The sequence below is a fragment of the Schistocerca nitens genome, chromosome 2 (genome assembly GCF_023898315.1).
Source record: "Schistocerca nitens isolate TAMUIC-IGC-003100 chromosome 2, iqSchNite1.1, whole genome shotgun sequence".
Taxonomy (NCBI): Eukaryota; Metazoa; Arthropoda; class Insecta; order Orthoptera; family Acrididae; genus Schistocerca; species Schistocerca nitens.
The window spans coordinates 195,556,740-195,583,128 of NC_064615.1; the positions used below are offsets into that span (position 1 = coordinate 195,556,740).

Consider the following 26,389-nt stretch of genomic DNA (forward strand, 5'->3'; position numbering starts at 1 on the left):
CACGCTCAGCCAGCATAAACAAATCGCGGCGGCATTGGGCACTGCCGATCACTGCACGTGTCGCGAACCTCGACAAGAAGAGCGCACTGTCTCTGCTAACGATACTATGGAGTTAATATGTCTTACTTAACGTAATCTGCAGGACGTGGGTTGGGTGAAAATTCAGTTTGTAACTTCCCATCGCATTAAAATACTTTACAGTCATATCTGATTCAATATTTATTGTTGGTTGTCTCTCTAATGTTAATAGTATTGATTCAGATTGTGCATAAACACGAAAACACACACACACACACACACACACACACAATCATTGATTCCAGTGAGGGTGACAACTACTGTGTGTTGAACAACATATGCACCAGTCAGTTCCTCAGTTGGCGTCGAGTGGATGAGTTTTTTCAATTACCTTGCATTGCAAGAATTGCAAGGAGGAGACAGAAAGTAAATGGACTTGTATGCTAAAGAGCTGCGACAAAGCAAAGCTTGACCGATTATCAGATAACTGTCCACATGGGTTTTGTGGACGAGTATACTTTTAGTAGCCGCGCGGGATTAGCCGAGCGGTCTGGGCGCTGCAGTCATGGGCTGCGTGGCTGATCCCGGCGGAGGTTCGAGTCCCCCCCTGGGCATGGGTGTGTGTGTTTGTCCTTAGTATAATTTAGGTTAAGTAGTATGTAAGCTTAGGTACTGATGGCCTTAGCAGTCAAGTCCCATAAGATTTCACACACATTTGAACATATTTTTATACTTTTAGTAACCAACCCACCCACGACCATTACGTAAGATTTCTCGAAGGCGTAGGGGAGTTGATTTCATTAAGCCGTCGACAGTGTAGGGTGATGGTTTACTTCCCAACATATGTTTTCTATTTTGTCCAAAGGTCGCTTGCTTTTGTAGATCCACATGGCACATATTCTCTATCTGGTTGATGTTTGGTGATCGTGGAACAAACGGCAACAGCTTTACCCTCTCTTGGCCCTGAAACCAATCTCGCACTGCTTTGCTATGATGGATGGGGCTCTGCTCCTGTAAATTGAGTGTTATCTCGTTAGTTCATATATTTATATTTAAATAACGTATTTGTAATAAGCACATTGGATTATTATTTTCCACAGTGTTTAAGAATTCAGGCCCTGTCATAGATAAGTGATCTATATTCAACAGTCCGATTAAGAATGTGGTTTACCCCGTCTATCATATGATGAGAGTCGTAGTCGGATTTCCACATTAAGACTGCCTGGCTAAATCCGATTAGAACGATCTGGTATCGAAATCAAATTACAGAAATCGGATAATTTGAACGTCTGTATTGCAACAATGCTGCGCACATAAATTCCTATGATGGAGTAACGTAGCAACTGTCTACGAAAAATTGAGAAATATGTCTACTAGCAACGATGTAACGTAATTATAACCCACATTTATGTGATGGAAATACTGAGTCGAACAATACACGTCTATTTCAGTGGTGGGAAGATACACCATATCGGATTTGCTGATGACATAATGACAATAATAATAATAATAATAATAATAATAATCGCGTGTGGCGGATAGGGGAAACCCTCCCCCATATGGGTGGTACCGAGTAAATCAAATACAGGGGGGTGAACCAAATACTAACACAATCCTGAACGGCTACTCAGTCCGTTGAACCCAAAATCCAGACACGTCTGAGTGAAAATCACCGTTACTCTGGTCAGCGTCTGTTAGCTCAATGAGCTTGGCTGAAAATATTTTTCAAAGGCTTCAACACCCTCTGGTCCTGTCCGGTAAAATAAACATCGATACATTGATCCAAACACGAAAACTAAATAATCTCACAAAAGAAATCGACCGACAAAAAATTCTCATCCTTGCTCTTTAAGAACCACGACTAACTGACAATGAAATCTTGCATTAGGGAAACCATTGCAAGAGCAAAATACAACAAAAGGTAGCGAAAGGCGTACCAGTCTTCGGAATTGCATTTCTCGAACACAGATCTATCATCAACTCTGTCAAAGAAATCACACCCATCAACAATCAAACGGTTCAAAAGGCTCTGAGCACTATGGGACCTAACAGCGGAGGTCATCAGTCCCCTAGAACTTAGAACTACTTGAACCTAACTAACCTAAGGACATCACACACATCCATGGCCGAGGCTGGATTCAGACCTGTGACAGTAGCAGTCGCGCGGTTCCGGACTGAAGCGCCTAGAACCGTTCGGCTACCGCAGCCGGCCCATCAACAAGCGACTTACGACTATGCTCATTCAGAGCCCCTGGAAAAAATAAACACTCATCAATGCACGTGTCCCCACCGACATCGAAAATAAGAAAAACACCGAAAATACCGAAAATTCTGGAACACACTCGAAAATACTATGAGCAAAATTCACCAAGATGACGTGAAAATACTAATGGGAGACTTCAACTCTCTATTTGGGACAGAAAAAAACCTGTAGAAAAATCATTGGTACAAATTCAACACACCGAAACGCTTAGACCAACAGCACGCGTCTGACTGACAATTTGCCAACAATTCAACCACAAAAGGATGTCTTCCCACTTTAGGAAAAAACCACTTCCCAGGTAACATGCTTAGCTGCCAGGTGCAAGCTGCTTTCGTACGCCTTTCGAGACTCGCTGAAAGCCAGACTTTTCATTCTTTTGTAGCACAGCTACAAGCAGGCAGACAAAATCTCAATAAGGAAATCGTAAGACAACGCTAGAGCAAAATTCGTCTTGCTTCTTTCAGTAACCCTTAGTACCTTACGGTACTGCCAAATTCATAATGCCATTTTTGTTTTCTACCGACATACTTTTTGTTGTTGTTAATACATAATTTTATCTATGATATGTCACATTTTCATAATACTTACGAATGGTACAGGAAATGAAATAAATAAAGATCTTTTCGAAGTCAAAAGTCGGTAATATCCTACTAATTCGTGTTAACATAGGCTTAATCGTCTCACAGACACTTAATGCTTCATTAAGTTAGACTGCCTTCGTGATGTTTCTGTAGTAAGCTGAATTTAATTTGTAATAGTACAGTGAGTATTTTAATTGCATTTTCCATTAGTTTACTAAACGCAACAGTGATTATCAAGGAGAAATTAATCAGCAGCAGAATTCTCTTTCACGATATCTAAAACGATCTGACAATGCTAAAGTTGTTTACAAATTCTACGCCTGTAGAAATCTACTGGTTCTAACGATGTCATTAAACCAGAGTAGTTATAAGAGTATTTTCGTCTAGAAATGAATTGCCTTGATGGTTGATCGATCAAGAGCGGGAAAGGTAAAATTTTACAAATATATGACGAGAGGGACAAGTTCTTGAGAGAGGACTTCCCTATCAATACAAGTGCCTGAGAGACGACTTTCCTATCGATCTCCTGGATAGTTTTGTTTCTCAAATCAACATAGTGCGTTATCATGCAGTAAGCACAGGTGATGTAGTTTTGTTCCTCGATTTTCTTACACTGATACCGAAAAGTGTCTCAGTTGTTGGCAACAAATTCCAGCTGTGTTGCACACACCCTGGGGGCAGAATTCGTAGCCCAAAACACACTTTTGGATTTATCAGATGTAAAATATTATGTTCACACTACTCTTTCCTCGAGTTTACTTCTTTTGGTGGGGCTCCCCCTTTCATTTCTTCTTAGGAAGTTAACGATAAAGGCATCATGACACGTCACCAGTAACAGAACTGCATAGGAATGCTCGATGTGCGACCTGATGACGTTCAATAATAGTCACTCCGTTGATTTTTGTTGTTTCGAATTTGAGCATGCAGTACTCCTACACCAGACTTCTGAACTTTGCCTGTTGAATGCAAATGTCGCATGATGGTAAAATGGTAATCTATCACATATATCAGTAGTCGAGACTTCCTTAATGTGGAAAATCATTCACGCCAGAACGATCTTTGTTGATACACGAATATCTTTTTCTGGCGTATTTTTCCCAAAAGCACTCGCTCCAAACACAGTTCAAATCTCTCTAGCTGCCTCCTCTGCATTCATCCCTCTGTTATACCAAAAGTAAACGTTGTGTTGCAGATGTTACACCTCTTTCCACTTGCGCCTCAATTTTACAATGCTTAACTGTAGTTCATGATTTTCACGTATGCAAAATCCAGTGCTTAACTGCAAGATGATAACTAGAACTTCAAATTTGAAAATGACAGTTGATACATACACTGACAGCGAGGTGCCGCGTTCACATGGGCGGCGCCGAATTTCAGGTGGCGGGTGGCGTCTGGCCGGTGGCCGGTAGCCGCTGCAGCGCGAGGAAACGCTCGAGCGTAAGCTGTTATGATCGCGACGCAGCCGCGAGCTGTCCTGCGGAGTTGTTTCTGGAATACTTGTTATTGCTGGTGAGTAGAATTTTATGCGAATTATCTTCGATGCTCAATCAGACTCATAACTTTAGACCGAAATGCGGTTAAAAAAAAAAAAAACAGTTGGACGCAAACAGGCGACCATAAGTTTAGAATGCACAAAGTTCATATCAATTTGTTCGTTTTCGTTCGTTGTATCTGCTCGGGGCGGACGTCGAAAGACACCCGTTTCAGTTCGTTGTTGATCCATTAAACCAGCTTTTTTTTATATATATATATATTTTTTTATTATTGTTAGAGGGCAGCTAGCCCTCTGACCGAACACACTGAACTACCATTCGGGCACCACTAGACCAAGGGCTCACACAATCCGAGAACATCTCGGAAGTAGACAACACTTCCTCCTAAGACTTCCGCATCTAACAGTGTTGCCAGATTGTGTTTTATTGGCCACGTTAAGTGAACGACTCGGACTTAGTCTCTGAGGCGGCCGGCTGGCGGTTAGTTTTTATGTCTAAGACTGTATACTTGAGATATTTCGTTTCCCATGAAATGGTGGCAGACGATGCTGTGGCGTCTTCGAAGCTCGAGCTTTGTCAGTGCAAGATGTCTCAGCACAGCTGAGCGAACGTTTTCTTCCTGCTGCTAGTCTAATGGACAATGGCGATACTATAGAATACTTTTGACAACTATGTGACCATCGATTTACGTTCGTGAGTGGTTCATAATTATGTTAGTAAATTCACTCGATCTTTTTATGTCCTTTAAATTACATTTGCTACATGATTCGCATTGAAGACGTGGGAAATGTATGTTATTTGGTCCAGTAAGCACGTTCCAACAGAAAGTAATGCTTACATTGACATTTATGTTGAGAATTAGTCGTCTTATCCATCACGTGGATAACGAGGATGCTCCGTTTTGCTACAGTTGGTTTATAGCTAACAAGGGAACCTCCCCATCGCACCCTTCTCAGATTTAGTTATAAGTTGGCACAGTGGATAGGCCTTGAAAAACTGAACAGGAAGAAGTTGTGTGAAACTATGAAAAAAAAGCAAAATATACAAACTGAGTAGTCCATGTGCAAGATAATCAACATCAAGGAGAGTGTGAGCTCGGTAGCGCCGTTGTCGCGTGGTTAGCGTGAGCAGCTGCGGAACGAGGGGTCCTTGGTTCAAGTCTTCCCTTGAGTGAAGAGTTTAATTTTTTATTTTCAGACAATCATCACCACACGTACCGTTTATCAGCAAATGTAGGAAATAATCATACAAATATTCGACAATCGTTCGATCCCTTAAGGAACACTCCGATGCCTTACAGTTCGGAAAATATTCATTGGCATTGTTATTGAAGTCGCGAGCTATATTTGCTGGATTCATATTGCCCACGGAATGCACCCCACGTATTTAATGCACTCTCGTCCAAAGTAGCGAACAGTCAACTGCCAGCCAGGGAGCCTCGTTAGCAGGAATACTCTCTTTTCCGTGCGCTGTAGTCGACTTACGTCATGTGATTCGATGTTTCTTTAGGTGTAGCGTCATCATACTACGGCGCAGTTACCTCGCATCGGACGAACGGACGGACAGATAATAGTTGTCTGAAAATAAAAAATTACACTTTTCACTCGAGGGAAGACTTGAACCAAGGACCTTTCGTTCCGCAGCTGCTCACGCTAACCACGGGATCAGGGCGCTGCTGAGCTCACCGTATCCTTGTTGTTGCCTATCTTGCGCATGGACTACTCAGTTTGTATAATTTGCTTATTTTTATCACAGTTCCACACAACTTCTTCCTTATTTCTCGATTGATCTGTGTTCAGTTTTTCAAGGCCTATCCACTGTGCCAACTTATAATTAAATCTGTGGGGGTGCGATGGGGATGTTCCCTTGTTAGTGGTATTGTGTGTTGGTGGCGTTGCCAGTTTACATACTGTGCATGTAACACACGATAAATGCGTTGGATGCCTCCTGTGATCAGTTTACTTGAAAAACGTTTGTCGTCATCGTAATTTATGTAACTGGTTCTCCGACTTCCAATTTCACAATTTGTGGAAAAATTGTTTACCTTGCTAGTCCTAGTTTCAAACATTGTCTGACAGGAAACGTAAGCATGAAGGAGTCAGTAAAAGCAATTATTCGCTATTATAGCAAACTTTTGAATTCACTGGACACTTGAATTCTCTATATTGATTCTGAGAGTTTTGTTATTTCTGTTGTTATTTACTGTCTCAATGTCATCCGCGAGAATAAAATTAAAGGCAGTTGGATTAGGTTCCTGATCAATAAACTATGATTTAATATTCTGCGTTGCTAAATAAATTTTGAAGGTTATATTCTTTACGTAAAACAGAGTATCGGTTTCAGTCCTAGGATTGACGATAAACTTCAGAAATAAAATTACAGAGTAGTGGCATATCGATTATGGCTCCTCGCCATTAACAATAGTTATTACCCATAGTTTCGTATTTGCTATTTTACCGTCGCTACCCTTTAGAGACCAACCTGATCTTTCCACAATGCCATTTTTGACTTGCTTCTTAATATGTCCTGTAACTAAAGATTTGTTGAAAATATTAACTGTTAAATACGCTATTCCACAAATTAAAAACTTCCAGTTATTCTACATATCTTGAAACTTACTACCGTTGACTTTCACCGAAGAAAAGATACATAATAATAAAATGAAATCAAAGATTAGAATGTCAAAGCATAGTGTGAATGGTTAAAATGAAATGAACTAAAAATCATCTTCTTGTTTAAAACACGTTACTCTTCCAGAGAACTTCGCAACCTCTCAAAATTTTTTACACCTCTGATGTTTAGCCACATGTGGACAAATAGTGGGTCTCATGATGCAGCACTGTTTAGCCGTCACAAAATAAAGCCTCAAAAATCAGTAAATAAAACTATTCTTCTGCTGTTGCTCCGAATCGCATATACCAACCGCCCTCTGCTGCGACAACGACTCAGGGTATTTGATTTTTCTCTGCTTTTTCGGGCCTCCTTACCTCTCCTTCTAGCCCAACCTTTGTTCTCCAATTACGCCTTCATCGGCGAGCTTCTGCTCAATATTTTTCCTTTGCACTGAATTGTTTTGTACCCATCTTGCATATACACGTGTGCCATGTAATTTTTAGAGACTGCATGAATATATAAGGTGAGTATTTCTTCTCTTATCAAATTAAATATTACATATCTTGCTGTGAAATAATTTGTTTGTCCACATTCCACTTTCTGCGATTCCTTGAAATTATATAAAATATACGTCTGAAAAAAAAACTTGAAACAGCTGTTGCAGCTGATTGGTGAAGGGCTGAAAAAAGAAAAACACCTCTGCTGATGCTGCTTAGTATCGCGTATAACCTCCTTCGGCTTCCACAACAGCTTGAAGTCTGTTGGGCATTGAGCCCACAACTCGAGCCACATAATTAGGATATTCAAGTAACTCATTCCAAGCGTCATGAATCACATCAGAAAGCTGTCGGCGAGTCGACGGTGACTGCCCCTTTTCTCGTACTACTCTGACCATTTCTGTCCAAATATTCTCAATGGGATTCATGTCAGCTCCTTTAGCTGGCCATTCCGTTACAGTAATATTACTATGGTCGTCGAACCACTTCTTAACCACAGGTGCCATATGAATAGGTGAGCGATCTTGTTGGAACATGATCTGACCATCGCCAAATCTTGCTGTCACAGAAGGCAACATCACGTTCTCCAGAATTGGTATGTAACTGCGCGCATCGAATCTTCCTTCCACTTCTCACAGGAGCCCACACCCTTCGGCCGATATCCATGCCCATACCGTTACCGACTCCCTGCCACTCCTTCGGCAACTGTAAATATATTTTCGATTATACCTAGCACCTTTAGGCCGGTAAACAAGTACTTTTGCGGTTGATGCCGTAGAGAAAACTTTTTCGTCCGTGAAACTCACTCGCCTCCAAAACTGGAGAGGTTTGTCGACATTTTCAGCAGCAAAAGCAAGGCGAGCTTCTCTGTGGGAAACAGTCAATGTCTCTTTCACAGCAGCGCTTCTTGCTCTCAGTCCACCTTCCCTTAGACGACTAGTGACGAGACCCGACGTTTGCTGAATTTGTCGTGCGTTGACAAATGGGTGGTTCTCACTGAAACGGCGTATCTGCTGATCCTGAGCTGCTGTTGTTTTACGGCGACGGCCATGAGGCCTCCCATTCAGGTTACCACTCTCTTCCTTTCGTCTGACCCACCTGGCTACCGTCGACTCGTGAAGACCCATAGTTCTTGCTACATAGCCATTTGAAGATCCCTCTGCATGGAGTGCTATTATAGCACCCTTGTCTGCCTCAGCTAGATGGACCATTTAGCGTTGACTGAATGATTCGTCGCGGTTAATATCTGCTGCGGAAACAGAGCTAGCAGGAAACAGCTGCCTCCTCCACGATGGCAGCCACAACGCAGTGGCCAAGTATGTGTAACACGGAAATCGATGGCATAAACGAGAGATCGCAAGCCCGTACCCGTGGCATTACATAGTGGAGCAACTTAGAATCTGTAATTTATCTCAGAAGGGACTGGTCCACTCTTGTCATGTCTTATCCTGATAAATATTACATGAAATGAAATGTTTACGTTTTGCATATGCGGCAGGCCTAACGCAAGAAACATTTCTGAAATATCTGAGGCAACCTGAAGAGCACTTCGTGAATTTTAGCTGTAGAAGGTTGCCTTATAAGAAGGAAAACGTGTTTATCCCCGCTCGCCGTGTTTCCAAGTGGCGCAGTTTACTCTGAGGCATACGTAATTCTCGCCGGGCGTAAGAAGCGACTCGACTAACGAGGGGAACTCGCCAGGTGTCATAGGCTGATTGTCCGGAAACTTTGCTCAGTGAAGGAGAGGACAAAATAAGCGAACATGTGTTTCGACTTATCTGCAGACACTCGACCGTTTCCGAGAAAACGACGGTCAAAGTTATCAACGCGCTGTTGCTATAGTGTAGATACCTTCTGCAGCCGAGAACGCAATTGAAGCGGTGGCTCAGTGGCTACCGTCGTTCCTTCTTAACTTTGATTCCCGTGTTCGAGACCATATTGTTTTTTTTATTATTATTATTTTCGTGCCTCTCTATCAGAATTATCTACGAATGTTTTTTTTCTAATTTATGTTGAAATAATGTTGTCATTATTCGCCAATTAACTTTATGTGTAATTAATGAATTATAAAAATAATAAACGAATGAGACAAGCTGATCTAACATCATCTGGTCTGCCTCATGTATCGTTATATCCAAATGGTTTATAAATGTTAATCTACATTCAGATCCGATGATGGCATACCTTGAAACCGGTTATCCAGTAGACAGTATTTAAGCGATCTTGGCTTCTGAATTATTTCTACAACAGAGTGATCGCCCCACCACTCACTGTGTGTTCCCTTTTTAACTTATTTCTTTACACAGTAAATTAACTGACGAATAACGACAACAGTGTTTCAACATCAATTAGAATAAACATTCGTAGATAATTCAGAGAGGGGGAAAAAAGGAAAAACGGGGTTTCGAACTCGCAGCGCAAAGTTCCGAAGTTGCTATGGTAGCCGCAGAGCCACCGCTTCAGTTGAATCCTTACCCGCTAAGAGGTATCTACACTATAGCAACAGCGCATTGAACGCTTTGACCGTCGTTTTCTCAGAAGCGGTAGAGTGTAAGCAGATAAGCCGAGACACGTGTTCGTTTATTTTGTCCCCTCTCTCACTGAGCGAAGTTTCAGCAAGATCGGGGTATGACATTTGGCGTGTCCCCTCGTAAGTGGCGTGCGTTGGAATTCAGTAGACAGAATGCGTCCACTTTCCTTGACTACTCATTGACATGTTTGGTAATTTTCTTTCTTGTAGTGGCACTTTGCATTATGAGTTCTGGTTTTCCTGATAACAATCTACTAATGGACTCTGCTCCTAATTTACGTCACTGTGTATTAGACCTACTGCAACTACTTAAACCGGAAATGTTTGTTTATTTGGATACTCAGCTTCTTAGTTGCTACATTTCGCTATAATATTTTCCTTTGTTTCAAAACGGCAAGTTAAGGTGACCACTGCAACTTGGTAACATCAGTGACAATTTAATACTTTGAAATAGTTATGTGTGGTGTACGAGGAGTGTACTCTGTTGAATGAGGAATACATTAAACACGAAAGCTGCGACCAATAACAATAATTAACTTTCGGTTACATGACAAAACACAAGTCAAATCACTGTCAGTTCATCTCAGTACCCAGTAAAACTTAAACTGGAACGATCGAAAACACACTTTTGTGGGGAAGGCAAACGAATGACTGCGTTTTATTGGCCGCACACTAAGAATACGCAACAGGCAAACTGAAAACACTGCCTACACTACGTTTGTCCGTCCACTGCTATAATATCCTTGACAGACGTGATTGACTGTGCACGCAAAAACGTCCAAGGAACGGTAGCACGATTTGTAATGTCACGAAATAGGGGAGAGAGAGTGCCAGATTTGACAATCGAGTTGGGGTAACATTCATGAAGCGTTTTTCGTTGCTGCGAGATCTTTTCACGAAATTTCAATCACCAACATCTGTTCTCAATGCCAAAACATTATTTCCTCGGGAACTTACACAGGAAGAAACCATAGTAATAATGATATTCAAGGCTCGCAAGAAAAGATTTAAGTAATCCTTTTCCCACACACTGTATTGACCGTAGAGAAATAGTCCGAACCTTCTGCCAAGCACGTAAGTCTGGATTGCAAAGAAATCCTGTTGATGTAGTCATGTAGATGTAACAACGAAATTATGTTGTAATTGCGACATGTGACTTTCATTTGATTTGAACATCGAAGTTGCTTGCTGTTTATTTACTTTTTGTTCATTAGCTTCAGCCATATACGAACACCTAGGCGCGTTAAATTGATATTGAAATAAAGTGTCATGCATGGACCAATAACAATAAATTCTTACCTACTTGTGATGGTACTGCAGTATCTGCCAGCGTCCTCAGAAGTGGATATCGCATACGACGTTCCTAGGGTGTTTATAAATGGGTATTGCAGACGACTTCGAACAAACTTTGAATGTAGCTTCGTAAAAGTTCTGTGATCAAACGATCTGAGTTGCTGGCGAATACAGTTTATCCTCACTAGACAGCATATTTTATCATTATACATGAGGTTATAGGGTTTCGCCGGGTGCGGTGGCAGAGCAGTTCCAGGCGCTTCAGTCACGAACCTCACGGCTGCTTCAGTCGCAGGGTGGAATCCTACTTCGGGCATAGATGTCTGTGATGTCCTTAGGCTAGCTAGGTGTAAGTAGTTCTAGTTCTAGGGGCTGATGACATAAGCAGTTTGGTCGCATAGTTCTTGAACCCATTTTTTGACCTTTCGCGTAAATTTTCTTTACATAAACGGCCGTATCTTTAGACTGCGTTGACATAGAAGCTCACTTGTTTGCACCACCAAGGGACGGGTTACCGCAAGAAGTGCGATACATTTCCACTTATTATGTCTACCCGTTCTGGAGGTAAACTGGTTTTAAGGGTTGGGTAGACCGATAGACGGTCAAGAAAGTGAGACTAGTACGGTTCCGCTTTTACCGGTTTAGGTGTCGAAATCCGAACAACGAAAACAGCTACGACAGCTACTGAAGATGAGGGCCGCATAAATAACACCCCCTACTCTTTATTCGAAATGTTCTAGTTGCAGTCGATACATCAGCATATTAATCGTAGCTACGCTTTCGATCTAAATCACGTTTACAGGAATGCAAATAGAATCCATTTGCCTATACACGTGGTAATTCACATCCCAGTATTAATGCCACCGCGTTTTAGAAGTGCGAACATTCTCATTGCTAGCTAGCTTAAGAAACACTTCGGCTAATTAACGTTTTCTGGTTGTGGCGAGTCTAGTGGAGAATTAGAAACAGTGTAGAATACGTTTGGCAGCTATGTAGCCGTTTATTTCCTGGGGTGGTGCAGAATTATCCTACTAAATTTACTCTCTAATAACTGTATTTTGTTATTTCGATAAACATCCCGAATGTTTGTCACATAAGCGGTGACATAAAGGAAGAAAATTCATGTTTTTGAGTCCAGAAAGCTCTATGCAACAGAAACTGCAGATCATTTTGCCATTTTCATTGCGAAATTGCCGGCTTATTCATTTCTGGGGTAATAATAGAGGGCTGTTTGCCGGGGTTGTCTGCTAGCGTAGTGAAAGGAAGGTCTGGTTTGTTTTCGGTTCTAATCTCGATGGAGGCAGGTAGAATATCAGCAAAGCAATTTTAAGAAATTCTCGCGCCCCCAATACGTTTTATCGCTACCTTTATTCTGTACTGGCGCCCTGTGGATGTCAATATGACACTCTTGTAGAATTTCATACATGTTACTGCCTACTTTTTCCGCTTCTGTCAATAATGGAATTGACTTAAATGTGGCACTGAAAGATTTTTAACTGAATTTCGTTATGAATCTTCACGCATTGCTAAATTTGCACACTTTCATGGTAGGTCAGCAACAGTAATCCAGTATGACTGGTCTGAACGTTGACACAGACCGTTTCGCGGCCGAATGCGGATAATATTTTGCTAATTCGTAACAATCTGGGGTTCTTTGTCTTACTAAAACAGTTATTTTATCTCGATAAGTTGAAATTCATTTTTATTGATACAGTTCATACCAATCAGCGTTTCTTCTTTCAGTTCTGTCTTATATTTACGTGTTGTATTTAACACACTAATCAGCATTGATATAGTCTTACAAATTATTGAAAACAGCCGAAAAAAGTTCAGATAGTTTGTCAATTTCACGCCTGTGCATAGTATGTTGGCAGCACTTCGTCGCCTTGCCTGTTATGCTGTGTAGCAGACTTTAAAGCCGTGCGGGTCAGCATAATGAAAAGGCGAGGGGTCTCGCTCGTTTTGTCCACGACTGTACATCGCCCTTGTATAGACCCTCTATATACTCCTTCCACCTTTCTGCTTTCCCTTCTTTGCTTAGAACTGGGTTTCCATCTGAGCTCTTGATGTTCATACAAGTGGTTCTCTTATCTGCAAAGGTCTCTTTAATTTTCCTGTAGGCAGTATCTATCTTACCCCTAGTGAGAAAAGCCTCTACATCCTTACATTTGTCCTCTAGCCATCCCTGCTTAGCCATTTTGCACTTCCTGTCGATCTCATTTTTGAAACGTTTATATTCCTTTTTGCCTGCTTCATTTACTGCATTTTTATATTTTCTCCTTTCATCAATTAAATTCAATATTTCTTCTGTTACCCAAGGATTTCTACTAGCCCTCGTCTTTTTACCTATTTGATCCTCTGCTGCCTTCACTACTTCATCCCTCAAAGCTACCCATTCCTCTTCTACTGTATTTCTTTCCCCCATTCCTGTCAATTGTTCCCTTATGCTCTCCCTGTAACTCTGTACAACCTCTGGTTCTTTCAGTTTATCCAGGTCCCATCTCCTTAAATTCCCACCTTTTTGCAGTTTCTTCAGTTTTAATCTACAGGTCATAACCAATAGATTGTGGTCAGAGTCCACATCTGCCCCTGGAAATGTCTTACAATTTAAAACCTGGTTCCTAAATCTCTGTCTTACCATTATATAATCTATCTGATACGTTTTAGTATCTCCAGGGTTCTTCCATGTATACAACCTTCTATCATGATTCTTAAACCAAGTGTTAGCTATGATTAAGTTGTGCTCTGTGCAAAATTCTACCAGGCGGCTTCCTCTTTCATTTCTTAGCCCCAATCCATATTCACCTACTACGTTTCCTTCTCTCCCTTTTCCTACACTCGAATTCGAGTCACCCATGACTATTAAATTTTCGTCTCCCTTCACTACCTGAATAATTTCTTTTATTTCATCATACATTTCTTCAATTTCTTCGTCATCTGCAGAGCTAGTTGGCATATAAACTTGTACTACTGTAGTAGGTGTGGGCTTTGTATCTATCTTAGCCACAATAATGCGATCACTATGCTGTTTGCAGTAGCTTACCCGCATTCCTATTTTCCTATTCATTATTAAACCTACTCCTGCATTACCCCTATTTGACTTTGTGTTGATAACCCTGTAGTCACCTGACCAGAAGTCTTGTTCCTCCTGCCACCGAACTTCACTAATTCCCACTATATCTAACTTTAACCTATCCATTTCCATTTTTAAATTTTCTAACCTACCTGCCCGATTAAGGGATCTGACATTCCACGCTCCGATCCGTAGAACGCCAGTTTTCTTTCTCCTGATAACGACATCCTCTTGAGTAGTCCCCGCCCGGAGATCCGAATGGGGGACTATTTTAACTCCGGAATATTTTACCCAAGAGGACGCCATCATCATTTAATCATACAGTAAAGCTGCATGCCCTCGGGAAAAATTACGGCCGTAGTTTCCTCTTGCTTTCAGCCGTTCGCAGTACCAGCACAGCAAGGCCGTTTTGGTTATTGTTACAAGGCGAGATCAGTCAATCATCCAGACTGTTGCCCTTGCAACTACTGAAAAGGCTGCTGCCCCTCTTCAGGAACCACACGTTTGTCTGGCTTCTCAACAGATATCCCTCCGTTGTGGTTGTACCTACGGTACGGCTATCTGTATCGCTGAGGCACGCAAGCCTCCCCACCAACGGCAAGGTCCATGAATGTACAGCTCTGAAACCGGCAGTATACTTAAAATGTGCAGCCGGTATTTTTATACACCGGTACGTCGATATTTTTTCCACTGATGTCTCGATATTCTTTCTCGATATATCGAGAGCCCATAGTGACATTTTTTTAAATACCGATAAGTCTCATACCCGAGATTTTTAAAAATATCAACAGTCAAACTCTAGACCTACTCCAGCTGAGCTACCATCACTGATGTCTGAGCAGAGGTTCTTATTTAACGCTCTGGCGATAGTTGGTGTAAGAAGCTCGCTGACAGCCAGTAGTGCTGTTGCCAGCTTTCAACTGCGAGGCACAAATGGGTGCAAGCCATTCGCTTGTCTCTTTTCATTCACAAGGGGAGGCCGCCAATTGTGAAATTCAGATTCGATTCATACCGCGCATAATAAATGCTCATGGCCAGAGGTGTAATGTGGCAAAGCACCAAGATGCATTTCTCAGCCGTTGTCGAGAAAATCGACAGTTAAAATAAACCGTTGCGGTGAAATACTCTCTACGATTAACAATTTTCTACAGCGTCGTGGCGCAGCGGTAAGCGCTCGGGTTCGTAATCCGAAGGTCGGCGGATCGAATCTCGCGCCATGCAACTTTTTTTTTTAGTATTTGTTTTTTGTAATTCAAATGTGTGTATAAACACACACACACACACACACACACACACACACACACACACACACACACACATATATATATATATATATATATATATATATATATATATATATATATATATATATATATAATTCCCGGCAACAGGTTGCAACAATTATGCATATAATAAGTTGTTGAAAGTCGTTTGTCGTGGAAAAACTGGCGACTTCGAACATCATTATGTTTTCCGCAAACAAAGTTGTATTTCACAAATGTTATTAATTGTCTTCATAATGTTAACCACGTATAGTTAACGGAAGACGTAGAAACGATATTCCGAAACGAATACGTATAGCGTAAGTCAAACGTTCGAATTAGAATAGAAACCCCACGAACACAAGTTTGCTGTGGCAGGTATGAAATACAAACTCCGTTAATCGCTCGTTACACTTGAAGGACAGATGGTTGAATGGGCCGAAACGAGCCGCCGCATAACAGCGTAGTTGCCTGCTAACTTCGAAAGAAGGTAGATGCGGTCCCTAGCACAACTTATAACACCGTCGAAAATCAGTGCGGACGTGAGAGCTTTGGTACACCCTGTTAAGATTCGATCCGCCGACCTTCGGATTACGAACCCGAGCGCTTACCGCTGCGCCACGACGCTGTAGGACATTGTTAATCGTAGAGAGTATTTCACCGCAACGGATTCTTCTAACTGTCGATTTTCTCGACAACGGCTGAGAAGTGCATCTTGGTGCTTTGCCACATTACACCTCTGGCCATGAGCTTTTATTATGCGCAGTATGAATCGAATCTGAATTTCACAATTGGCGGCCTCCCCTTGTCAGTGCAATAATTAATTCATCTGGAGGATAATGAGGAGGCAGGATCTAACAGTAATACCTTTGAAGATTAGATATGAGTGCAGTGACGGTATGTGCTGACTTCCTGGGGACTTCTTGTCATAATTAGCGTTTTCATATTTAACCTGGTGCTGGGTCTATTCATTAGTTTTTTGAGGGGGTTTGGGGATGGCATACACTATGGACGCAGGAAGGGCGATGCAGGGTTTGGCAGAAAAAAATAGGGCTTGGTGTGCAGGCGTTCATGGGAACAGAGCCAGGCCATGTCACAGGTAGAGAGAGAAACGTTGTCAGGGTGAAAACTGCGTCAGCGGGTAGTTCCTTGGGGGAGAGATTCATTGGAAGAATCCTAAGGAAATGAAGTCCGAAAACAATCGAAGTAGGTTACAATACACTTGTTCTCCCACTGCTTGAATACTGCTCACCGGTGTGGGATCCGTTCCAAATAGGGTTGATAGAAGAGGTAGAGAAGATCCAACGGAGATCAGCGCGCTTCGTTACAGGATCATTTAGAAATCGCGAAAGCGTTACGGAGATGATAGATAAACTCCAGTGGAAGACTCTGCAGGAGAGACGCTCAGTAGCTCGGTACGGGCTTTTGTTGAAGTTTCGAGAACATACCTTCACCGAGAAGTCAAGCAGTATTTTGCTCCCTCCTACGTATGTCTCGCGAAGAGACCATGAGGATAAAATCAGAGAGATTAGAGCCCACACAGAGGCATACCGACAATCTTTCTTTCCGCGATCAATACGAGACTGGAATAGAAGGGAGAACCGATAGAGGTACTCAAGGTACCCTCCGCCGCACACCGTCAGGAGGCTTGCGGAGTATGGGTGTAGATGTAGATGTAGAGCAGCTATTGTTTGGTATTATTGTATGACTCTATTCTGGCTGGCCAAGGAGAGAGCTGTAGGACGGAAAAAAGAACTTGTATCACCAGGGGACCTTTGCATTGCTTATGCTAAGGACAGTGCCTTCAGCAGATAAGAATGTCTAGCTTTCCAAAGAAGCATGAAAATGCCACAGAATTAGCAGCTAGCCTCGGGCACAGTTCTTTAACTTTCTGAGGACCTGGGAAGCAAAGCTAGCTGCAGGGCGCCAAAACGCCGGCTCGTAAAATTCGTGTGATATCAGGATCACACAGAGGGAAGTTTTTCTAGAGACGAGTGGAGGATAGAGAAATCATTGGAGTTCTTTAAAGCGACATGCTCTCTTGTCTGTATATTTTACTGAAGGAGAAATTACGCCATTAGTGAGTAGACAGGCTATGATTGGTGGTCATGTTTTCTTGATGGGAAGTAAAGAATAGGCTGTTCAGTCAGATAGACAAGAGGAGACTTCGACGTGGGTGTTGGTGCTGAACACATCTTGACAGGCTGCGATCTCCACTGGAGCGTCCAGCCGATAGTCCAGCGTTCGACTCCGCACAAGCCCGATCTTACGATTGTACTTCGGAGAGCCTGAGGCGAAGGCAGTTCGCTGTCCATCTTGCGCTAGTAATCCATGGTGAGCAGTAACAGCAGGACTGGTAAAGCAGGACAATCTCTGATCAGAATTGAGCGGAGCCTTGCAACTAACTGTTCCATTTCCGTCAGTGCATTGACAGATGCCTGCATTTTTTACAATTTAACGTACAGCCAAGCGGTTCCTGTAACCGATCAGTGGGAAAATCGTGAGTTGTTTCAGAGCATCAGTTGTGGTTATAGATACCCATTTCAGTCTTTTGAAGAAACTTTGCCAGACCGGAAGATTCACTTTGCTTGAAGGTCGTGTTACATTTTTGCATTTTTCCATTCTTTTATTGCCAGACAATCAGACGCATCTCCGTATTTGTGCTTTGTTTGATTAAATTAATGTGCTCATTCAAATCTTGTTTTTGTTAGGATCTTAAATATTTTCATTTTTTATATTAGGCGAGTCCCCCTCCCCCCCTTCCCACCTTTAGAGTCAAAGGTAGAACCTTAGCATTTCTTGCATTAATTAATACGTTTGTGTACAGTAATTTAACTGGGTCTTAAAAGTGTCTCTGTCTCATAATACAATATCTGATTCAGGTCATTATATTCTACACACATGGGGTTTTGCAACAGTAGACGTCTACAGAGCTGTGAGAACAATGAGGCGTTGCCAGAGATATATTTACAAAATCGCATTGCGTGACTGGTGAGACACAAGATACGAGTATTCTCTTACAAAGCATCAACACATTTCTTTGTTTCCAAGAGGCAAATAAAAATAATGTGAGGCCACACCAACAGGCACACACCGCTTCTCCTTAGAATGGAGCGTGTTTTTTTTTTCCTGGCATTCCCATTGGCTGCGAAGGGAAGATCGGAGGATCCTGCTAAACTGAAGAAATGTAAAGGACATACACGAATTTTGACAGTCATCTGGTTTGGACATGTAAGACATTGCAGACAGGCTTGGACAAAATTTCGAAACATTGGCATGGGGGACATGATAACGCTATATCATCATATCGTACAGACAGAAGGGGGCAGTGCGAACTACTACACCGTGGCTGTATGAATTTCCTGTTGAAAACAAATGTTTCGTTCCCACATCTGGAGGACATTTTCAAGGACGGTTTCAGCTTTTTCGAACGATGCACATCCTAGCTCGCTGTTGGATGTGCATCTGGTCTTCGAAAACGCCACTGCCCCCCTTAAATATATTCTCCGTGGACTGGGACGTATAATTGGGTTACAACAGGAAATTCTTCCAACCATGGCACAACAGCCCGGAATATTTTAATAAGCGAGACCTTTCCGTCCGTCGAAGTTTACATTCGACAGTGCAGTGACTGCAGGCCAAAGGTGACAAGACGGACTCGGGACTGCAGTGTCACAAGTCGAAGGACTGCATCATCAGAAGATCAAAGGGTTGATCGACTGGTTGAGTTTACCGCCGACCAACACCATGGACAACAGAGCCTTATATGATGTAGAGCCAGTTTCAACTCGGTCATTAAGAGATGTCTTCACAAATTTAATAACGATTTTTCCTGTCTTTCCCTTTTTTAATAACTTGCTTCCTGTATCTATGTGTTGAATTATGTATGTGGTAAAATTAGAGCTGTCAGTATGAGAAGCATTCCAGTGTCTTAGTCTTAATTTGTGATCACCTCCTATGTTTACCGAGCGGGGTAGCGCAGTGACTAGTACATTAACTCGCATACGGAAGGACGACGGTTCAAACTCGCGTCCGGCCATCCAGATTTAGGTTTTCAGTGATTTCCCTAAATCGATTTAGGCAAATGCCGGCATAATTTCTTGCTGATGGACGCTTTCCTTCCACATTATTCCCTAATCTGAGCCTGTGCTCCGTCTCTACTGACCTCGTTGTCGACGGACATTAAACACTAATCTCCCCCTCTTGATTACCTCCTATGTTCGATAGACGGCAGGTGGAAGCACTAACAGGGGAGAGTATACAGGGTGTAAACGGTATAAGGCGCCAAAATTATACAGATGTTACATCTCGGTGTGCTTGACAAAAAAGTCTAACGACATTTTCTCGTATCATGTACTTTATTTTTGTATTATTAAAGCCTAATGTTCGTAGGATAGATAGTATACGCATTTCTGTTTACGTAGTCAGCCGACAGTACGGCGTACCGAGCTTATTGGCTACAGTGACGGGGCGGCCAGAGAAAGGCAACGAGCCGACCAGAGGATTGAAATCATAGGCGTGTACAACGACGTGTTGTCATAATCAGGTGGTACCGAAAAAAGAAATGTAAACGGGTTTTGGGTTGTCAAGAATGTGTAATTCGCTTTACGTGAATTGAATACAACCAGTCTGTTTCTCAACAAGTCGATAACGAAGGTCGTAGTAGTTATGACAAGCTAATATCAAACACAATGTATTGCCATTAGTACAAATTCAATCAATCACCAAGTAGATAGTTGTGCATTAATTACAATCAACTGTTTCACCTTGTTACGGCAATGCCATAACGAATACTAAATTCACATTATTTTCCTTCTGTACAACAACATCGTAACGAAATAAAACCCATTACTTCGTTTCCTCTTACATCAATACTACAATAAATGTTCGAAATGACCACCATTCGCTTCTACACATGCTTCATTACGGCGAACCCAGTTTCGTCGCAATCTTTCACACACATCCACATTGGCCTTTATGGAATTGGCAGCATCTAAAATCTTCTGCGTCAATTCGTCCACATTATTTACTGGCTCAGCATAAGCAAGTTCCTTCATATGGCCGCAAAAGTAAAAATCCAATGGATTGAAATCAGGGCTGCGTGCTGGCCATCGACGTGGACCCGAACACCCGATCCATCGTCCTGGAAATCGACTATCCAAAAATCTGCGTACTCTCTGACCAATGTGGGGTGGAGCACCATCGTGGAGGAACCACAAGTTATGACGAATGCCTAACGGAATGTCTTCTAACAACGCTGGTAACAATGTTTCCTCTAGAAACGCTCGGTAATAGTTACCAGTCAAACGTGCAGGTAAAACATAGGGCCCAATAATGTAATTATCGAACATACCCGCCTACACATTTACGGAAAATCGTCGCTGAAAATGTGTTGCCACTACGTGGCGAGGATTGTGTACACTCCACGTGTACATGTTATGGAAATTAGTTATTCCGTCGCGAGTGAAACACACTTCATCTGTGACGAGTATTTTGTTGACAAAATCATGCTGCGCACTGTGTAACAAAAACCACTCTGAGAATTCACGTCGTGGAGGGAAGTCTTGTTCTTCCAATGCTTGTACGCTTTGAATGTGGTAAGGCCGCAGACGCTCCTCTTGCAAAGTGCGATGAACAATAGTGTGTGATACACCCACGTGGCGGGCGATGCTTCTAGTACTCTGACAAGGGAACCTCCCCATCGCACCCCCCTCAGATTTAGTTATAAGTTAGCACAGTGGATAGGCCTTGATAAACTGAACACAGATCAATTGAGAAAACAGGAAGAAGTTGTGTGGAACTGTGAAAAAATAAGCAAAATATACAAACTGAGTAGTCCATGGGCCACATAAGCAACATCATGGACAATGTAAACTCAGGAGCGCCGTGGTCCCGTGGTAGCGTGAGCAGCTGCAAAACGAGAGGTCCTTGGTTCAAGTCTTCTCTCGAGTGAAAATTTTACTTTCTTTATTTTTGCATAGTTATTATCTGTCCGTTCGTTCATTGACGTCTCTGTTCACTGTAATAAGTTTAGTGTCTGTGTTTTGCGACCGCATCGCAAAACCGTGCGATTAACCGACGAAAGGACGTGCCTCTCCAATGGGAACCGAAAACATTTGATCGCAAGGTCATAGGTCAACCGATTCCTCCACAGGAAAACACATCTGATATATTCTATACGACACTGGTGACGGCATGTGCGTCACATGACATGAATATGTTGTCGACCCACCTAACTTGTACACTTGGCGAATGGGTAAAAAGATTCTTCTACCTTGCCCGATTTAGGTTTTCTTGTGGATGTGATAATCACTCCAGAAAAAGTGATGAAAACATAAGAGTTTGTCACATAAACTGAAAATAAAAAATTGAACTTTTCACTCGATGGAAGATTTGAACCCAGGACCTTTCGTTCCGCAGCTGCACACGTTACCACGAGACCACGGCGCTCCTGCGTTTCCCTTATCCTTAAAGTTGCTTATCTTCCCATGAACTACTCAGTTTGTATATTTTGCTTATTTTTTCATAGTCCCACACAACTTCTTCCTGTTTTCTCATTTGATGTGTGTTCAGTTTTTCAAGGCCTATCCACTGTGCCAACTTATAACTAAATCTGAGGGGGGTGCGATGGGGAGGTTCCCTTGTGAGAGGGATCCTCCTGGATGCGGTGCAGAATTCTTTCCTCAGCTTCCAATGTACGATCGGCGCGTTGTGGGCCTCTGCCTTCTGCGCGGGGCAGTAAAGAGTCAGTATCTCTCAGTCTAAGGAAATTAAGTACGTACTCGTCAGTTGTATTCTGTCATGATGTAACAAAAACGGAAAGCATATCAGAACAGAAGATACGTTTCGCATACTGACGAAAATTTACAAAGGTGCAGATAACTACCGTACTTTATTAAGATGTAAATGAATAATAATCGCATGCAAGTAGAGAATTGCAATGACACAAACCTTTGGTGCACAGCAGCAAATGTCTTTGGTGCAGGAAGTCGTCGTTGTGGGAAGCGCTCTCGATAAATTCGTACAGCTGCGCACGCAACAGCTTTTGCCTCGCCATAAATTAAATCCATATTGCATAGTTCAGCTATAGTAAATCTCCTTTCCATCCTAACAGTTAACAGAGTTGCAATAACATCTGCACAGGTTACTCGCCTACTGTCGTCGCTCGGTGTATTACAATGACGCAGCCACTCAGGCTGCAGTTGCCTATGTGTTTACGATTTACGCCCGCGATGTCAATACGCGCGGCGGGTAGTAACAGGAACCGATTGCTTACGTACGTGCACGGCCAAGTTTCTATTTTTCCAAAACCATTATCCGGAGACGAACTGTTTTTTTCTGGGACAACCGTAGGAAATTCGCAAACATGTTACTAGACTTTTTGTCAAGCATTGCGAGATGTGCCATCTGTATAATTTTGGCGCCTTATACCGTTTACACCCTGTATAAAGTGTGCTGCAGAGTGCGGAGAACAGTGCAGTCGTTCTCCTAATGCGGAAAAGGAGTGATTTATTTGGCGTCCAAAAGGGCATGATGATTGGCTTTTGGACTAAGAATGGAAGCATTACCTAAACGGCTAACTTTGTAAACTGCACATGTCGCCATGGTTAAGGTATACAGTGCATGGCATAATGGCGCTATCCAAAATCTCGCGCCAAGGCACTGCGGTGCACCATTGGCATTAGATGACAAGGGTGAACGATGGCAATGGAGATATGTACTGGCGAACAGACACGCAGCTGTTGCGCAACTGACTACTCAGGTGAACCACTGGGTTACCAACAATGGTTCCTCAACGACCGTTCAACGAAAGTTGCTGCGCATGGGCCTCCGCAGCAGGTGCGTCTTTCACGTACCCAAGCTGACTGCTATCCATCGGCGACGAAGGCTGGATTTTGCACGCCAACACTGCAAACGGACATCCACCGATTGGGGACAGGTGGCCTTTCTAAATGTTCAAACGTGTGCGAATTCCTAAGGGACCTAACTGCTGAGGTCATCGGTCCCTAGACTTAAACATTACTTAATCTAACTTAAAGTAACGTATGCTAAGATCAACATACACACCCACGCCCGAGGGAGGACTCGACCCTCCGGTGGGAGGGGCCGCGCAATCCGTGACATGGCTCCTCAATCCGTGCGGCCACTCCGCGCGGTTGGCCTTTTCAGGTGAATCACGTTTTACGCTTTGTCGGACAGGTGGCTGTTTTGGGCGTATACGACGTGAATCGTCTGAAAGCCAACCCTCTGCATGCCTTATGGTCTGGGGAATGTTTTCGTAGTATCCCCGCGTGATCTCGTCATTCTGGAAGGCACAATGGATCAACACAAATATGCAACTATCCTTGATGACCATGACCACCTCTACATGCAGTTTGTTTTTCCTCAGCACGATGACATCTACCAGCAGGACAACGCAATCTGTCACAGCTCGCAGTGGTTCGAAGAACACCAGAATGAGTTTACTGTACTCCCATGGCCACCAGACTCCCCGAATTTAAACCCAATCGAGAATCTCAGTGATCACCTCCATCGCGCTGTTCGCGTCATGAATCCTCAACCAAGAATCCTAACGCAGTGGAGTCGGCGTGGCTCCTCATCCCTGTCAGTACCTTCCAGAAACCTCACTGACTCTCGCCCTGTGCGTCTCGCAGCAGTCAGCACTGGAAAACGTGGTTATTGAAGCATCTGACAGGTGATCACGTTAATGTGACTGAACAGTGTATTATGGACACAGACCCTAATTTCTGTAAACATCAAAACTTGTGCGAAACGTTCGGCTGAAGGACATCTTACAGTCAAACTTGCTGACCTCTGTCACAGACTTACGAGAGCGGTAAACGTCTCCTAGCACTAACTCACCTCCATGTAGATCTTCCAGCGGGGTTCCTCTGCCATTTCTTCATACGCGGCGAACACGGAGACGTACGGCACTACAGTGAAGACGGCTTCACCACCCTCTGCCAACAGCCTGTAGATGTTCTGGATGGCACACCTGTTCAAAACATTAGGTACTCAGTTCATATGTATTTCTTGTTATCAAAGCTGTCAGAAATGTTAGGAGCCAAGAGTTATCACAAACTATACGTTTCAATAAGTATGACTGTTGTAAAACAACTCGTCATGCCAATTATGCCACAGCCAAGAAAGAGTAAAGAGGTTATATCAAGCTAGTACAATAAAGAAATATTTTAATACACAACTTAAACTGTATTTCGGTATTCAGTAACAAACAAGATCATTTAACAACCTTGTGAAAACTATTTCAGTAACATTACCGAAAGTTGAATTAAACTGACACTATCCAAGTACAGTATTAAAATACGAGGGTGAGTCACATGAAAAACTTCAATATTTTTTAAAATATTATTTATTGTGCAGAAGTGGTACAAAGCCGTATCACTTTTCAACATAATCTCCCCCACACTCAATGCAAGTCCTCAAGCGCTTGCAAAGTGCATAAATTCCTTTAGAAAAAAATTCTTTTGGTAGTCCGCGCAACCATACACTGGGTGGCGTACCTCTTCATCAGAACGAAACTTCTTTCCTTCCTTTGCGTCTTTGAGTGGTCCAAACATATGGAAATCACTTGGGGCAAGGTCTGGAGAGTATGATGGATGAGGAAGACACTCAAAACTCAGGTCTGTTATTGTTGCAACTGTTGTACGGGCAGTGTGGGGCCTTGCATTGTCATGTTGCCAAAGGACACCTGCTGACAGCAATCCATATCACTTTGATTTGATTGCAGGCCGCAGATAATTTTTTGGGAGATCTGTGTATGATGAACTGGTGACAGTAGTCCCTGTAGGCATGTAATGCTTCAAAATGACGCCTTTTTCGTCCCAAAAGAGAGTCAGCATAACCTCCCCTGCTGATGGTTCTGTTCGAAACTTCTTTGGTTTTGGTGATGAGGATTGGCACCATTCCTTGCTCGCTCTCTTCATTTCCGGTTGGTGGAAGTGAACGCAGGTTTCGTCCACAGTAACGATTCTTGTAAGGAAGCCATCACCTCGTTCAAAGCGCCGAAGAAGTTCTTCACATCAACACGTCGTTCTCTCATTTCAGGAGTCAGCTGCCGTGGCATCCATCTTGCAGACACTTTGTGAAACTGGAGCACATCATGCAGAATGTGGTGTGCTGACCCATGACTAATCTGTAAACATGCTGCAATGTCATTCAGTGTCACTCGGCGGTTTTCCTTCACTATGGCTTCAACTGATGCAGCAGTGTTCTGTGGAGTCACAACTCGTTGTGCCAGACCTGGACGAGGAGCATCTTCCACTGAAGTCACACCATTTGCAAACTTCCTACTCCATTCGTAGACTTGCTGCTGTGACAAACATGCATCACCGTACTGAACCTTCACTCGTCGATGAATTTCAACAGGTTTCACACCTTCACTATGCAAAAACCGAATAACAGAACGCTGTTCTTCCCTGGTGCAAGTCGCAAGTGGGACGGCCATCTTTATACTGATACTGCGACGGTATGTGTGCATCTGCACTATGCTGCCACCTACAGGCCATTCTGCACGCTTACCAACTTACAGGATAACGGCGCGAAATTTTGATTTGTTATTACAAATTTAAGGTTTTCATTTGACTCACCCTCGTAAATACCGGACAAAAAGTTACTGACGCTCTGGTGGCTAACGCAGTCTAAAACGGATTCTAATCGTGATAATGGTCTCATTCAGCAAAGAAGAATGTCTACAAGATTCTTCAGGAGTGCCATATTCAGCCGAAGCAATTCATTATCGAACAGAT

General features: G+C 42.8%; 1 protein-coding gene across 1 annotated transcript in view; it reads right to left on the bottom strand.

Moving 5' to 3' along the window:
• Nucleotides 1–26,389, bottom strand: part of LOC126234917 (juvenile hormone acid O-methyltransferase-like) — a 127,639-nt gene that overhangs the window by 48,366 nt on the left and 52,884 nt on the right. The window contains exon 3 of the mRNA XM_049943657.1: nt 24,486–24,618. Coding sequence (XP_049799614.1) covers nt 24,486–24,618 — 133 coding nt within the window. The remainder of the gene's footprint in view (nt 1–24,485; nt 24,619–26,389) is intronic.